This window comes from Ammospiza nelsoni, chromosome 9 (assembly GCF_027579445.1).
Source record: "Ammospiza nelsoni isolate bAmmNel1 chromosome 9, bAmmNel1.pri, whole genome shotgun sequence".
NCBI lineage: Eukaryota > Metazoa > Chordata > Aves > Passeriformes > Passerellidae > Ammospiza > Ammospiza nelsoni.
Genome location: NC_080641.1, coordinates 32,417,443 through 32,432,334, shown reverse-complemented (window position 1 = coordinate 32,432,334; position 14,892 = coordinate 32,417,443). Strand labels below are relative to the sequence as shown.

General features: G+C 41.5%; 1 protein-coding gene across 4 annotated transcripts in view; it reads left to right on the top strand.

The window, feature by feature from the left end:
* DAB1 (DAB adaptor protein 1) overlaps window positions 1-14,892 on the top strand; it is a 416,327-nt gene that overhangs the window by 305,100 nt on the left and 96,335 nt on the right. For all 4 annotated transcript variants that reach the window (XM_059478670.1, XM_059478669.1, XM_059478671.1 and 1 more), the window contains one exon: window positions 9,713-9,912. In XM_059478670.1, the coding sequence (XP_059334653.1) occupies window positions 9,846-9,912 (67 nt within the window). In that variant the 5' untranslated portion in view covers window positions 9,713-9,845. The remainder of the gene's footprint in view (window positions 1-9,712; window positions 9,913-14,892) is intronic.

The following is a 14,892-nucleotide window of genomic DNA, read 5'->3' as shown; positions in this document are numbered from 1 at the left end:
TGTGAGCAGTGCTGGCTTGCAATCAGAACATGTTTTTCCCTGGCACCTAAAATGGAATTCTGTTAGTCAATTCACATTAGCCAAGTCTGAGGTCTGTGTCTGGTTGGATTTGTTTGCACTGGGCTGATGACAGAGCTCTGTTTGGCTTTTTGTTTGACCTGGATATGTGTATCTTCCTTAGTGCTGTCAGTCTGCTCTTAGGCTGCTCAGTGAATACTCCTGTTACTGAAAATCCAAGATCTGTATTCCTTTATTAAATTATAGAGTACATTACTTGCTCCTTTAGTATTTACCTTTGGGCATTAGGACTCTTTTTGCTAGAAAATAACCTGGTACAGGGTTTTGCTGGAGCTTCTGAAACCTCTCTGAAAGAAAAAAAAAAAAATCATCCAACCACATCTGGGAATCCCTTAAAAAAACAAGCAGTATTAATGAGCACATCTGCATTTTTTAAATATAGTATATTTCATGTAAATGATTGCACAAAAGTCTTTATGAGTAGGAAGGTCCCACCTGTGTTATGGACTATAAATTCACTTTGTACAGCATCCTGTCCCTTTTCTCTGTGTGAATTCCAGAGGACAGCCCCAAACTGACAGAAAGCCTTTCTGTTGTGGACTTGATTTTGTTGGTAGGCAGAGAGGGCGGGCAGAACCAGCATCCTGTCTTTCATCCTTCTGGATGGGGATTAATCATGATCACAGCTGCAGAATAATGCAGATCTTAGCTGGGGCTGGTGAGGGGGAAGGGATGGCTGTGGGGGGATCAGAGGACATCTCCTGTCTTCCCTCCTGCCCTTTATGAAAGAGCTGGAAGGAGCAGATTCCTACCTCTTTTTATTTTTTTTAACTAGTTAATCTTCCATGCATCTTGTGTTTTTTTCCTTCAATCATAAAGAATGCACTCGATTTACTGTAAAACACACACACACAGAATGTTTGCATGGCTTCCTTGTTTCCTTGATGAAACATCAGGCACGGGGTGCTGAAATTCTGCTGGTTCAAAGGCACACAGATTTACACCAGTGACTGTTACTGTGTCTCTGTAGGCAGCCCCGAAATGCCTTGCAGGTCAACTGTTCTTGAAATGGATAAAAGTGTGCTAATTCCTTCAAGGTAAATCAGAAGGATTATGACATCTAGGAAGAGGAATCTGCCAGGCAGTTCTGAAGCAATATAACCAGGACTGACCCAACAGCGTCTCTAAAGCTTCCAATAAAATTGCCTGAGGAGTCTGCCAAGAAGCCAGATGCTGCTGCTGGAAAAATACCTTCTGTAGCTTGGCATTTGTCCTGTAATTGCTTCCAAGAGAGAATAAACTGTAGCATGACAGTGGAAGGTGAATGGTTCCTCACCGCATGCTGCTTGGTGATTTTTTTAAATATTTCGAAAATAAGCATTATTTTCTGATGTGCTACCACTCATGCAGATCCTTGTACTCATTTAACTGCTTAAGAGTTCCCCATCTGAATAATCAAATCCTTTTTTTTTTATTTTTCCCTGGTATGTTAGCCTGGCAGTGGTTTGGTGGCTCCTTTTCCTGGAAGTGATTCCTTTTGCAGTCCCTAACCTGATCAGCTGGGCTTTCATCCTGTTAGGGTGTGAGGTGCTCATTTACACCTGGTTATGCCACAGTGGGGACCCTGTATGGATGTCTCTCTGCATGGAATTATGATACAGCAAACACAACACCTGGCCCACACAGTTCAAAGGGTTAGACAGTTGTGTGGCTTTGCTTTTGCTTTTAGTATGTTTTCCAGTTGTGGGAAGAGCACTGTCTGTTATTATTCAGAAATGCTGCTGAGCTTATCTCTAACCACAAAATGCCTGGAAATTTTTTAGGGAAGATGCTTCCTTTCTTTAACAAATGTTAATACTCCTAGTGATAGAAAGCAGAGGCATTTGTGGAGCGGTGTGTAACCTAACCAGATAAAAATGAGATGAGAATAGATAAGTGATTCCAAGAAAAGTATTTATTTGAAATTTCTCCAGGAAAATCTAGCAGCTGTCCTCAAATACTTCTGTTTGGTATCATGGAGGAGCCTGCCTGCTGTTCATCCCAGCAATCCTGAGGGATTGCATTCAGGAGTGGTTTGAAGACTGAACTATTCAATTAGAATGGTCAAAAGTAATTCTGCAGCTAAAACTCATCGGAGAATCACAGAATGCCCTGGTTTGGAAGGGATGTTAAAGCTCATTGAGTTTTAACCCCTCTGCCATGGGCAGGGACACCTCTCACTGTCCCAGGCTGCTCCAAGCCCTGTCCAGCCTGGTCTGGGGCACTTCCAGGGGTGGAGCAGCCCCCCCTTCTCTGGGAACCTGAGCCAGGGCCTCACCACCCCCTCAGGAGAGAATTTCTTCCTAATCTCTGCTCTAAACCTACTCTCTGTCAGTTTGAAGCTGTTCCCCCGTGTCCTGTCACTAAATGTCCTTGTGAAAAGTCTTCCTTGTGGGTTCCCTTCAGGTGCTGGAAAGCCACACTTAGCTCACTTGGCAGTTCAAAATACTGATATTTGTCAGTTGTGAACACAAATGTAAAAGTGATTATTGCCCGATTGTGTGAATTCATACAGTCCCTGAAGCTTCTTGCTTTTTCCCTTTGCTGTGCTAGACAATGAACTTTGGTAGGAGTCAGGTGGTTGAGTTTGGTGTCATAAAGCAAAAGTCCATTTCCAGCAAGGTGAATTCCTTTGATCAGTTCTCCCAATACTTAACAGTCAAGGGAACAAGGGCTGAGTGTTGAAAAATAACAGTGAACAAAGATGCTGGCAAAGGGGCTTTTTGTTATTGTTGGCCTTTGGAGGGTTTGCTTTGCTTTGCTGTGGTATCAGGAAGCTTCAGAGAATGGAAGGGCACAATGTACAGGTCAACTCTTGTGGCTGGACCAATCTCAAAGGAACCTGGAACAGTTGGTGCAAAATTCACATCCTTTAAGAAGGTCAGTGTAAGGCATCACTCCAAACTTTACTTCAAAGTATAGCTTAAGTTATAGTGCTGTTATTTTATTTAAAAGGAATGAGAAGGTGAGTTTCAGTTCAGTCTCACTTGAAATACTAAGAAAATGATCCTGAAATTGAACAAGAAACAGAGCTGAATCAAGATATTTCTGTGAAGGACAGGAGCTGAACAAGATTCCTGCAACTTGCCACTTCAAAACATGCTGAGCTGTCCAGGATGTGAGATGTTTAATTCCATAACCTTTTCTTCCAATTAGAAGACACAGATTCTGATTGTGAGGAATTTGCATTCCAATATGAAACGTGGTGTCTGACATTGCTTTTACCTTCTCCCTGGTGATGCTCCTGACTGCACGCTTCTCCCTTTCCTCCAGTGTGATGATTGCACCACTGCACTTTAGTAATCATTTAACAGCTCTAATTACAGAATACTGTGTTCCCAACTGTGTACTTTGTCCTCTTTGCCTTCTTAGTCCCTGTTTCTTTGGTGCTGAGAGGATCACAAAAGAGCTGTTCTTCTGCTTTGCAAAAATAAATTCCAAAGGCCCTGCTTGGGTAACGTACAGATCTGCATTTTCTCGTGGCTTTGGAGTTAATGACACTGAATTTTAGCCATGGAGGGGTTGGTTTGTCTGCTCTTGTTTGCATCAGTCATGCTGGCATAACTTCTCTGACACTAATGCAGATACACCAGCATGAAATTGGTGTAACTCCAGCTCCATTAAAATCATTGGAATTAGCCAATATGAGTCAAATGCAAGGCCATTGATTTTGTGCTGGTGTGACTTTATTGACTTGGGTAGAGGTGAGGCAGTTTCTGCTGCCGGGGCTCGGGGCACAGGCACAGCCTGCCTGTGCTTGGAGTGGTTGTGACTTTGGTTTCTGGTTTGCTCTGGCACAGCATGATCAGAAATTCCTTCTCTTTTCTGCTCCAGGGTCAGCAGTGTGGGAATCTGGGAGCAGTGAAGTCCTGGAGTAGAACAATTCCTGTGGGAAAAGCATTAGGTAATTCACTGAGCAATCTCTAGTCCTATCTGAATGATTTCCTCTGTTATCTGCTATGTGGTATCAGAGGAATGATGTGGAGTTTTTAAGCCTGCTCCTTTTTGATGTGATACCCTGCTAAAGCTTACAAAAGCACTCTGAGTGGAGTTTTGAGTGAGAAAGTGCATTTAAAGGAATGATGAGTGCTGTATCTATACCCCAGCACACTGGGTTTGTTCCTGGTTTTCAGCTCTCTGGGCTGGAGCTGCATTCCATGGGCAGAGGAGATGTAGTTTTTCCTGAATTCAAATGCCATACCTTCAATATTTCAAAAATCCTTTAAAGCAAGTCCGTGTCTTCTATTTTGCCTTTGTTGCATGAGTGCTGCCCTGTATAATAGAAAATAGAAACTGGAATATTAAAATGAAATGTTAGTAATTTGCCATTAAAAATGTTGATGAAATCAATTCATTCCTTTGAAAAGCTTCTTTTTAATCCGGTCAGCATTTTCTGTGAGTAGAAAATTCACAGCACTTCTGGTGAATAATTGGTGGAGTGGAGTGCAGTATTCACCACGACATGGAGTGATTTCCAGGAGGAATTTCAGTAATTATTCCTGCCATCGTTGGAATACTAATAAAAATCTTACTTTAGAAATGTTGTATAGGTCAGTTTTTTGCCAAGATGCTCTTCAGTGGTGAATCAGCTTCAGTGGTGCTGTTTACCCCATCTGAGAGACTGGGTAACATGCCTGAAAGATGTCCTAGAGACAGAAAATGAAGCATAGTTTAAACCACAATAACCTTAATAAAATGTGTTATTAGCCTAAGTTACATGTAGGATTTTGTTTAAAAAAGAGCTTCTTGTTTTCAGGAGATAAGAGAAGTATTTTATGAATACAGTCAACTACAGCATTTAAATACTAAGGGAAATTAAATGCTGTGGTTGGAGTACTAGGTATTTTTCTGATATTGGATGAATTAAAAAGGGTTATTTGGCAGTGTTGTTCTGGAAGACACTACCGACATAGTACAGAAAACTGCATAAAGGACATAAAACTGTTCCTTTATCAATATATAGAAAATCAGGGATGGAGGGAAATACATGCTGATTTTAGAGCAAACAAAACTAAATATGAGATCTGGAGGCAGCTGTGAGTTTTAAAAGCTGTCTAATTTAGGGAGTGAGTGGGAGATGAAGGGTGCTGGGTTCCAGGGGAGGGTTTGTAGGGGAATAAATGTTTGTGTAGTATCTCAGTTTGTGCATGTCAACAGTAAAACTCCTTTCACCTTTACAGGCTGCAGAAATACCAGTAAAGAAACGGCAGGAAAAGGCAGTGCTCGCATGGAGCGCCATGAAAGAGACTCCTTTGGCTTTGTCACTGGAAGCAGTGCATTCTGCTCTTATGGGGGAAATGGCAAAACAGAGGGGAGGGACAGACCCACGAACAATCCAACAGAGGCTGGGCAGGGCAGCCAGAATTCCAGTGCACAGTCCTGATAAACACTTGACAGAATTTGCTGTAATGGAGCGTTACCGGCAGCTCTCCTGTTTGCTTTTGTTTCCTTCTCATTTTCTCCTCTCTGTCAGTGTCTCAATCTCTCTTTCACCTCAGCTTTGTCCTTTTCTGGTCCTTACTTGCAGGCCCTGTTAGCTGCAGTGTATCAGTGGGTTTTGGATCAGTCCCTTGGGTTCCTGTTGGAATTAGTGCAGTGCCTGCTGTGACAGATGAGTCCTCTGATGTTCGCCAGCCCTGACCATTGGGGAAATGAGCTGATGAGTACAAAACAGTGTGAGCAGCACCCGAGGATTTCCTGGCCCTTCTCCCTGGAGGGTACAAAGAGCACTGGTGGCAAGGATGGGTTTTCCATCCTCTCTTTGTGTGTGGTCCCACTGCTGTTCTCTGTTAGGCTTTGAGGGCAGGTGGGAAGTGGGTGAGTAACATTTTCTCCCAGGATTCAGACCCTTACACTTGAACTGGTTTTAGTTTTCCAGGATCACAGCACTCTTCACTTCTATTTTCACTTACACTTTACCCTTTCAGTATGTTTGGGCTTTGCTTAACACTTGTAAAACCACAGGCATCAACATGATTATGTTGGGAGCTTTGGAGGAGAAAAAATTAATTGCAGGACTCCAGAGGCATAAAAGCGGGAGCTAAGGATGGGAGCACAGCTTTTGTTTTGTCAAACCAGTGTTTGGGAGGTGCCATCCTCTTGTCAAATCCCACTTTGTGGCTGTGGAGAAGTTAAATACCTAGGGAATGCCAGGGCTTAGTTGCAAATCCTTTCTAAGACTGCTTTTCTTTATATAAGCAGATGGAAACTGCTTTCAGGGGAGGGAACTTCTTAAGTTTTGAAGTCCCAAAGAAAATTAATTAATTCACGTATTTGAAAGCCAGAGGGGAAGTATTATGATCATCTTGTCTGACCTCCTTCATAACTTGGGCCAAGGGAAGTCTCCTAATAACCCCTACAAGAGCTCACTGAAGCGTGGTTGAAAAGACAAATGATTTGACAGAAATTGTTGTTTCACAGGCGTGTGGGGGAGGCGAGTGGAGCTTGGGACTAATTTCCCCGTGCATAAAGGGTCCAACCTTTGTTAATCCTAACTGCAAAGTGAATTTACAGAAATATTTCTTTGCTAAGGCTTTAGGTTTTGTGCTGGCGTAGGAGTAATAGAGAACACAGGCTTAAGAACTTCTCCTGGAATTAAGAGCCGGTTAATTCCAGAATGCGCTGATTGTGTTCCTGCTGTAGCCACTTAATAAGGCCACGGAAAATGTCAGTATTTTGTTAAAACGAAGAGCTCAGAATCCTCTTTAGGAAAAGCTGAGGCATGCACATAACACTGCAATAGCTGGAGCAGTAGCAAGGCACACAAGGAGATTGTTAGAGTGGATGGATATGTGTAAGATGATGGATTTTTTTTTTTTTTTTTTTTTTTTGGAAATGCAGCTAACAAAATTTTGCCTTTAGAGCAGGGAGAGAAATGTGGCAGAAGTGATCAAAGCAAATAGCACCTCATTGATAAAACACATGCTGCAGTACTTCCCACAGTTGGGAGGAGGCTGTGGTATTTAACAACGGTGACCTAGATTGGTGGAGACAATGAAAGCTGTTGCAGTGAGGAGCAGATTGACTGCCATTCTCATCTGGGTAATAAACGGCTGAAATATGGACAGTGCATGGAAGTTTACTAATGTGGCTTACATAAAGACCCATACTTTTGGAGGAATTGTCTCAGTAGCAAATTCAGTTTGAACTATGGCTGGTGTCTGACAGATGTTTATGTGCTCCTTTACAAAGATACCTATTACTTTATTCAAGGATCTATGAGCCTGCGAGAGTATGACCTGATTAGGTTTGAAAGTAAATCAATATGTGAACCTGTCCAAAAACAGGCATGCATTTATTTTAAAAAATATTACTCAGTGGGATAGCCTCGAGGGGATATAGCTTTTCTGGAGAGTTTCAGATGAGATAGCAGTCATATGTTGTTACTTTAAAATATTCAGTGCCATTCAGATGCTACTATTTCAGCTGTCCTGTTGGAAATAGCTGACAACAGGAGATGACATTCCTGATGCTTTGTAGCCACAATGGCCTTCTAAGACATTAAAACTTGCTTAACTACGGACCCCAGGGGTATTTGGTATTTTTTTTTATTTTTTAATAAGTGGATCTATTATAAATATATCCGTTTTGCAAAGTGGCTCATGTTAGTGCTCCTTGTAGAGTTATGCAGTTAACCTTTGGGTAAATATAAATCCAAATTCTCGAAAAATAAACTGTCAATCCAGCTGTGACTCGAGAGATGCTTTAAGTAAGTGCCATTGAGCTGTAAAGGCTGATGCATCCCTACTGTGCTGTAAAACTAAATATTATTAAATTGGGTTGCGGGCAGGGGGAGGGGAAGGAGATGGGGGTTGTGAGGGACATCTGTTCTGCTCAGAGCTCCTCTCTCTCCCCGCTCGTGGGGGGATTTGAAGCGCGAGTGAGGAGGGCGAGGGCGTTCCCCCAGCGCTGCTCCAGCAGCTGTGCCTGGGGACAGGCGGCTCCCTGTCCACGCACCCGGCCAGAGAGCTCCTGGAAACCTCACCCTGGGAGCTGTTCCCTCCCTGACCAGCCTTCATTTGCTTTGTCCTTTCCTGCTCTGTTCTCAGCTGAGAGGCTTCAGCGAGATGCTGTTGGTTTATTCAGGTCTGCAACACCAAGCAGGTGTGTTCAGCAAGCGCTGCAACTTCAATTTGTGCCTTGCTTGATTTTTTTTCCTCCTTTTTTTTTTTTTTTTTTTTTTTGCCATGCTGTGCTTATTCAGATTCCACAGAGTGGGGAACAGGGAATTTTGTATTTCAAAATCAGTTCAGCAGATTTTGAAAAGCTATCTTTGAATATTCTATAATACACAGACAGATTTGAAGAGCTTATTAAAGAAAGCCCCTGACACACTTCAGCAATATTAAATCACTTCAGACGGTGCATGGCAGTGTAATGTTACTGAAGCATTTTAAAATGTTAAAAGAGCCTGGATTTGAAAGTGCTGGTGGCTTCACAGCCCTTACTGTGAAAAGTGATTTAAAGTGTCAAAACTATTCCAGTGTTTGCAGTCTGTTACTTTCTTAAATGACAAAGAAGGGACATTAGTAAATAACTCTAACTGCAGTTAATCTCTGGCCATCTAACCAGCTGATATGCTGGGTTAATATCTTTATTAAATGCTTATTTAATAAGTGGGCAGCTGTTCCAACAGGCCAGATGGACTTCTCTGTAATTGTGCTAATAATGGGAACTTTCTCACAAAAAGAAAGGGCAGTAAGAAGATGCATTTGGTGAGGGAGCATCCTGACAAATGGCTTCAGGACAGTCTGGTCCTCTGCCCTCGACAGACTGGCTGGAGTAAGTGGTTCATCCCTCAAAGCAGGAAGGACCAGCAGTGAGAATTGGAGCAATGGGTTCTTTTTGGCTTAGATGTTTATTCTTTGTGTGTTCTTTGCCTCCAAAGCTCTGACATCCCCAGTCCTCCCTCCCTCATCCTGCTCCAGCACATTCCTGCTGTGGGTTCACACCTGGGGCATTTTTGTCCCCAAGAAATACATAGCTTTCTCCCTAAATGTTATCTCTCTAGATGTTATCTTTGTACACCTATCCCATTTATATTTCATGGGTTTAGTTAACTATTTTCAGAGATCTTTGCAAGAAAGATTACTAGATGGGTGTTAAAATTACAGCTTTGTTTATGTGGAGACAGAGTCTTTTATGCTGGAAACATTATCATAAGCAAGAGGATTGGCAAAGTATGATGTTCTCAGAATGAGGAATGAATTAATTTTTCATTTGTCTTTGTTCAAGTAGGAGAATGAGAGGACTGAAACAGAATTGAAGGAGTAAAAATCTGTACTTACTCGCTGGCAATATGGAATCGGTGCATTTGAGAATTGAGTCTTTGCAGATTTTTTTGCTATTGGTGACATTTCCAGCATTGGAATACTTCCTGCATTGTGGTCTGTGTCCTCCAGCTGCTGGTCCAGAAGTGCTGGTCTTCTCTACACCCCAAGCAGTGTGAAGGCATTTGGATATGCCAAAACACTCAAATATAGATGTTTGAGATAGGCACAGATAATCATGTTTAAGCATCTAAAGTCATGGACAACTGGCTCAGTAGATGGAGAACTTCATGTGTTCCTCCCTCGCAATGGTTTGGCTTTTTTATTTTCCTTTCATGTCTTAAACCCAGAAAATGACTGTTCCTTTTTGTTTCCTTCCCTAACAGCACTCGAAAGGAGTGAATGAGATGAACTGTTTGGGTTATAGTATCTGAAAGGCTAAATTATTCTCTTGGAGAGACGTTCTAAATGAGCCTGACCGAGATCCTGGATCTGTGTGAAGAGGACTAAGGATATAGGATGTCAACTGAGACAGAACTTCAAGTGGCTGTTAAAACCAGCACAAAGAAAGACTCCAAAAAGAAAGGTAGTGACTCATTTCTCTTTATTTGTGTGTGTTTTGTACTTTAATCAGCTCCTACATCAGCCACCTTTGGCACATCTGTGGCTCTTCTGTTGTCTGTGTGCTCAGTGAAAGTGGGATTTGTTTTGTACCAGTGGAAGTCTGCTACAGAAATATGGGGTTTGATTCTCTGACATAAAAAACATATCCTTTTGAAAGATGAGAAAAAATTAGCCTATTATTTATGGTTCACAAAGAGAAATACTGTTTTTAAAATTACTCAACAAAAGATCACTTTTCTTTTTCTCTGCTGACAAACACATTTTCTTCTAATGGCTTTTTGTTCTGCTTTGTTTTGAACTAACCAGAGCTCAAATGCACTTTCTGTTCGTGGAGTTTGAATTTTACTGACCCTTTGTGAAGTTAGAGAACTCAGTAGCAATCTGTGGAGAGAGTATTTAATCTGGTAATCTGGTATGTGGAAATATAAATGAGGAGGAAGAAAACTCAAAATTAAGGAGAAGCTGTGGAGAAATGCATGGTTGATTAGTTCATATTTGTATTTACAATTTTGCCTCAGACTGTAGAGCAGTTCTTTGGAGTGCTGAGTGTGAGAAATGGGACCATATGAATTTGGTGCTTATCCTTATTTAAAGATTTTTGGTAGGGATTTTTCTCCTCACATTTTTATTAGTACTTTTATTGCTTATGGTTTTAAGTACAGATGAACTTGGAGCCCAAGCCCTTAAATTGTGGTGTTAGCTCTTGCTGCTCTGTGTAGCCATATTTGGGTTTTTTTTTTAAGCATTCACATGAAACTGAGATTGAAAACAGATTTAATATGAATTACTCAAATAAAACTAAAACAAAAAGAAAAGAATCATATTAAATAGTTTTAATACACAACACAACAAGATTTGAACTTTCATGTGAGCTCTAGAGTTTGTAATTCTGTTTCTTTCTGTGGATGTGTCATTTAGCCATTTACTTCTGAGCATTTTTTCATTTTCCTAAAACAAAAAAAAAAAACATCTTTGCTTATATATGTATAATGCAATTTTAGTCATGTATAATGCAACTTTATCATGTATAATGTAAATTTTACTCATAGTAAACTTGAATTGCTGGGCAGAAATACCATTTACTGCAGCAGTTCTACCAAAACATTTACTAAGGCCTTGTGTTCCCTTTGGCTTTTGTATCAGAAATCTTTATCCGAGAGTTTGGAGAAAACACAGCAATTAAAAAATTTCAGTGTTTGTTCAGGAAGATAGTTTAAAAACCTTATGACTGCTCTAGGCCTGCACTCACAAATCAAAAATGATTCATTTAAGATTAAAAAGCTCCAGTTGGGAAAGGCAAGAAAAGGGGAACTTTGATGTAAATGAGAATGTGATCTAAGATGTTTAAGGCAAATGAAGTTAAAGTGGTTTGGTTGTGTGATCATTCAGTTTTTGGGGGCAGGCAGGAAATTAAAAAATGTCATTTCTTTGCAATATGGATAACATCTTTTTGATGTATGTCTCCTATGTTATTTCTTCTGCTGGAGGCTGAAACTTCTGATACCAGCAAACAACTCTTTTAGGAACTTGATATTTATGTTAATAAAATATTCAGCATCCAACGTGTAAAAACATTTCCATAAATCACAATAGCTGAACACTTCTCTGCCCAAAATCTGATTCTATCCCCCGAATGAAAATTCTGAAAATTACCTTCAGTGCTGAGGGGGAGAATAAAATATGTTGTGTGGCAGCGATGTGAGAGTCTGGAGAGCTGGAAGGGACAGGGAATGGCAGTGGCACATCCCAGGATATTCTGAATCAGCGCTGTCTGTGCAGTCTGAGCCATCCCAGGGCTGGGGCAGTGAATGCTGCACACAGACAAGGTGCACAATGCACACAGTGTTTGCTATTCAAATCCCACAGAGCCACAGTCAAAAGAAACTTGGTGTGCTCATTTACTTGTCATTGAGTTGTACGCACTTCCCTGTGTTCCAACAAAGGAGCCCTCCTCTCTATAGTGGCAGTGATGGACACGTGAAAAACAGGGATTTTTTTTTCCCTTTTTTCCCCCAAGTTCATTAACTGCGAGCAGTGGCAGGTAGCAAGTGCTAACATGAAGTTTTTTATGTTGCTAATCAATGAGTTTGATTATGCAATGGAACTGAGTATTCCCAGGAAATCAGTCTTTGCTGTATCAACAGAAATTTCAACTGTGGTGTTTTTTATTTTTTCAGCTCAGTGTTTTGTTGCACTTCTGGAAGAGCCATGCATCCCTCTCCATCCAGAGCAGGGACAGGCTTCTTTTGCTGTATTATCCACTGTTTTGGTGGTTCTCCTGCCTTCTGCAGTTCACAGCACTGCATGGAATGTCTGTCCCACATTTGTATCCCACTCTGGAGCTCTGGGGTGACTCTGAGGGGATGAGGATTAGTGTGGAGATGGAGCATGGGACTGGGTTCTTTCCTGATCTCAGCCTAAATCTTCTGTGTAGAGTCAGCTAAATCTTTAGTTCTCTTCATCTGCATAAATATCCAGTAAGGTGGTGTTTGTTATGTGGAGTGTTGAAATAAAACAAAGCTTAATTCCTAGCATTTGTAAGGTGTATAGATATTAAAAAATATATATATACTTTACATATAGATGTGTATATATATATATATATATATATATATATATGTATATATACACTTTATATATAATATATAAAGTATAAAGTGTCAGATAAATGTGAGCAGCTCTTCTTACTGATGTACAATGCCCAAAAAGAAAGCAGTGACTTGTACATTTGTGGTAATAATGCCTACGTTGAGTTAATACCACTGTGATGTCATGAGTTAACAATTTAATAACCTGGACAGGTTAGGAAAAAAAGTCGAGGAGGAGTCTAATGATATTTAGTGAGTGTGAATGCAAAGTCTTGCTGCTGGGATGGACTAACTCCCTGCCAGAAGGGTGGAATGTGTGGTTGAAGTTTCCTTAGGATTTCATATAACTGATTTTAGGCTCTGTTGCATGGACTGCTGACTTTTGGGTGACAGGGAAATAGTTTGGTTTGTGCTGCAGATGGGGCAAATGACAATGCTGGTGCAAAGATTTGACCAAATATTTCTTTGATGTTCTGGGCACACACAGAAGACTCTTTCTGTGGGTACACGCAGAGCAGTTCCCTTTGGATCACTTCTCTTTAGGCATGGTTTTTACAGCCATGAGCTTTGAGGTCGTGTCCAGCTCTGCAGTGTGTGCTCTGTCACCTGAGCTGGTTTGGGAGGCAGTGTCAAGAACTTAAATACAAAACCCTCTCTGTTTGCACAGAAGCACAGCTGAGGAGCTCTGATGTTCTGTGGCTAATTCAATATTTACACGATCATATCAGACTGTAATTTTGTATGTTAACATTATCACCCTGGATAACCTTAAAAGCAGGCTATTGAAAAATCAGGTACAAATTTTGCCTTGCATTCAGCCCATACTGATCTGACAGATGCAGGATTGGGTGGGCTCTAGAGGTGCTTCCTGCTCACACTCCTGGCAGAGGGATGGGAATTTTAACTGGCCTGGAAATACCATTATGGGAACAGAAGTGAGGCAGGCACCTCCCTTCCTCCCCAGATTGTCACTTTTTCCTCTCTGTGCTGTGAAGCGCCTTGTCCCTTGAGGAGCAGCGTTTCACCCTGACCTCCAGAGCCCCCCTTCCTACACTTTATTCCATTTTACAGGCTTACAGTGCACTAGGTGTTATTAGAGGAGATTATATTTCTGCCATCCCCCACCTCCAGCCCTAATCTTCATGCCGCTCTTGCTGATATCTGCTGGTAACTTCATTGTAATTATCTTTATTGCTCACATTTTAGAAGATATCCTGGAGAGGTTTCATGCTGCTCTCTGAGTGGAAATGGTGAAAAATTCTCAGGAGGTTTAGAAAGCTCAATTTGAGGACTTTTTTTGGCGATACAATTTTTTTTTTTTTGGTGAGTTTGCCAGAAGTCATGTGTTCTTTAAGAAGTGTTTAGAGAATTAATGGTATAACTAATGCTCTTAAATGCTGATGTTATTTTGTTTGTTTATGTCATCTGGTTCATTAAGAAGTGGATAAAAATTGTGCATTTTTATCGTTCAGGATAGGAAATTAGAGTTTTGTTATTAGCCAGAGTGGTTAGAAACATAAACCATGTTTGTCTTGTAGTACATGGGGGAAAGGCCTTGTTGTAAGTATGTATAGATTATTGAATCAAATTGAAAACATTTACTTGAGCCTATCAGAATTAAAATTGATTTAGAAACCTCTCTGGGGGAAATGTGGTGCATTGATGTTGAATTCACAGTGATAACTGCCTGGGAAAATCCCTTCTTGCAAAATTAGCGGAACAGAAAAATTGAAATGGGAGGTCAGTATAGAAGTGAGCTAGGCTACCAAATTTTAGCACAGATCTGTGTCTGGGGAATAAACATGGGGACTTTTGTAGAGATTTAATCTCTTCCTCTTGCACTTAAATTCTGTAATTTTTCTATTTGAACCTTAGGGTTTGTTCTGCAATTCAATATCTCATTGTATCCCCGTTATAAGACTCCTGAGTCAATTTTCAGAATGACAGGGGCTTGTAAAGAACGGGAGCACATTCAGAGAGGAGCTTTGGCACGTTGGCACTCAGCATGATGGTGGTTGATGCTCAGCTCCCCTTGGGTGAGATTTTCATGTTTATTGGGTTTCCAGAGCGTGTGGGAAGCACGTGGGCAGCTCAGGGCAGGCAGGGCGCCAAGCTGGGGATTGCTGCACGCAGCCAGTGGCGATGGGACATCCAGGGAGGGTGGGACGTGCTCTGCTGGGGCTGGAGCTCTCCTCCTGGCCTGGAGCTGGGCGCCGTGTCCAGGCTGGATGGACACCCCGGTGCCCAAGCCCTGCTCCAGGAGGGAGAGCTGGTTCCTGCCAGGTGAGGAGTTTACACCAGGGGGGTTTGCGTGGCAGGGCTGGCTTGGAGGTGGGAGATGGGAGTCTGATCCT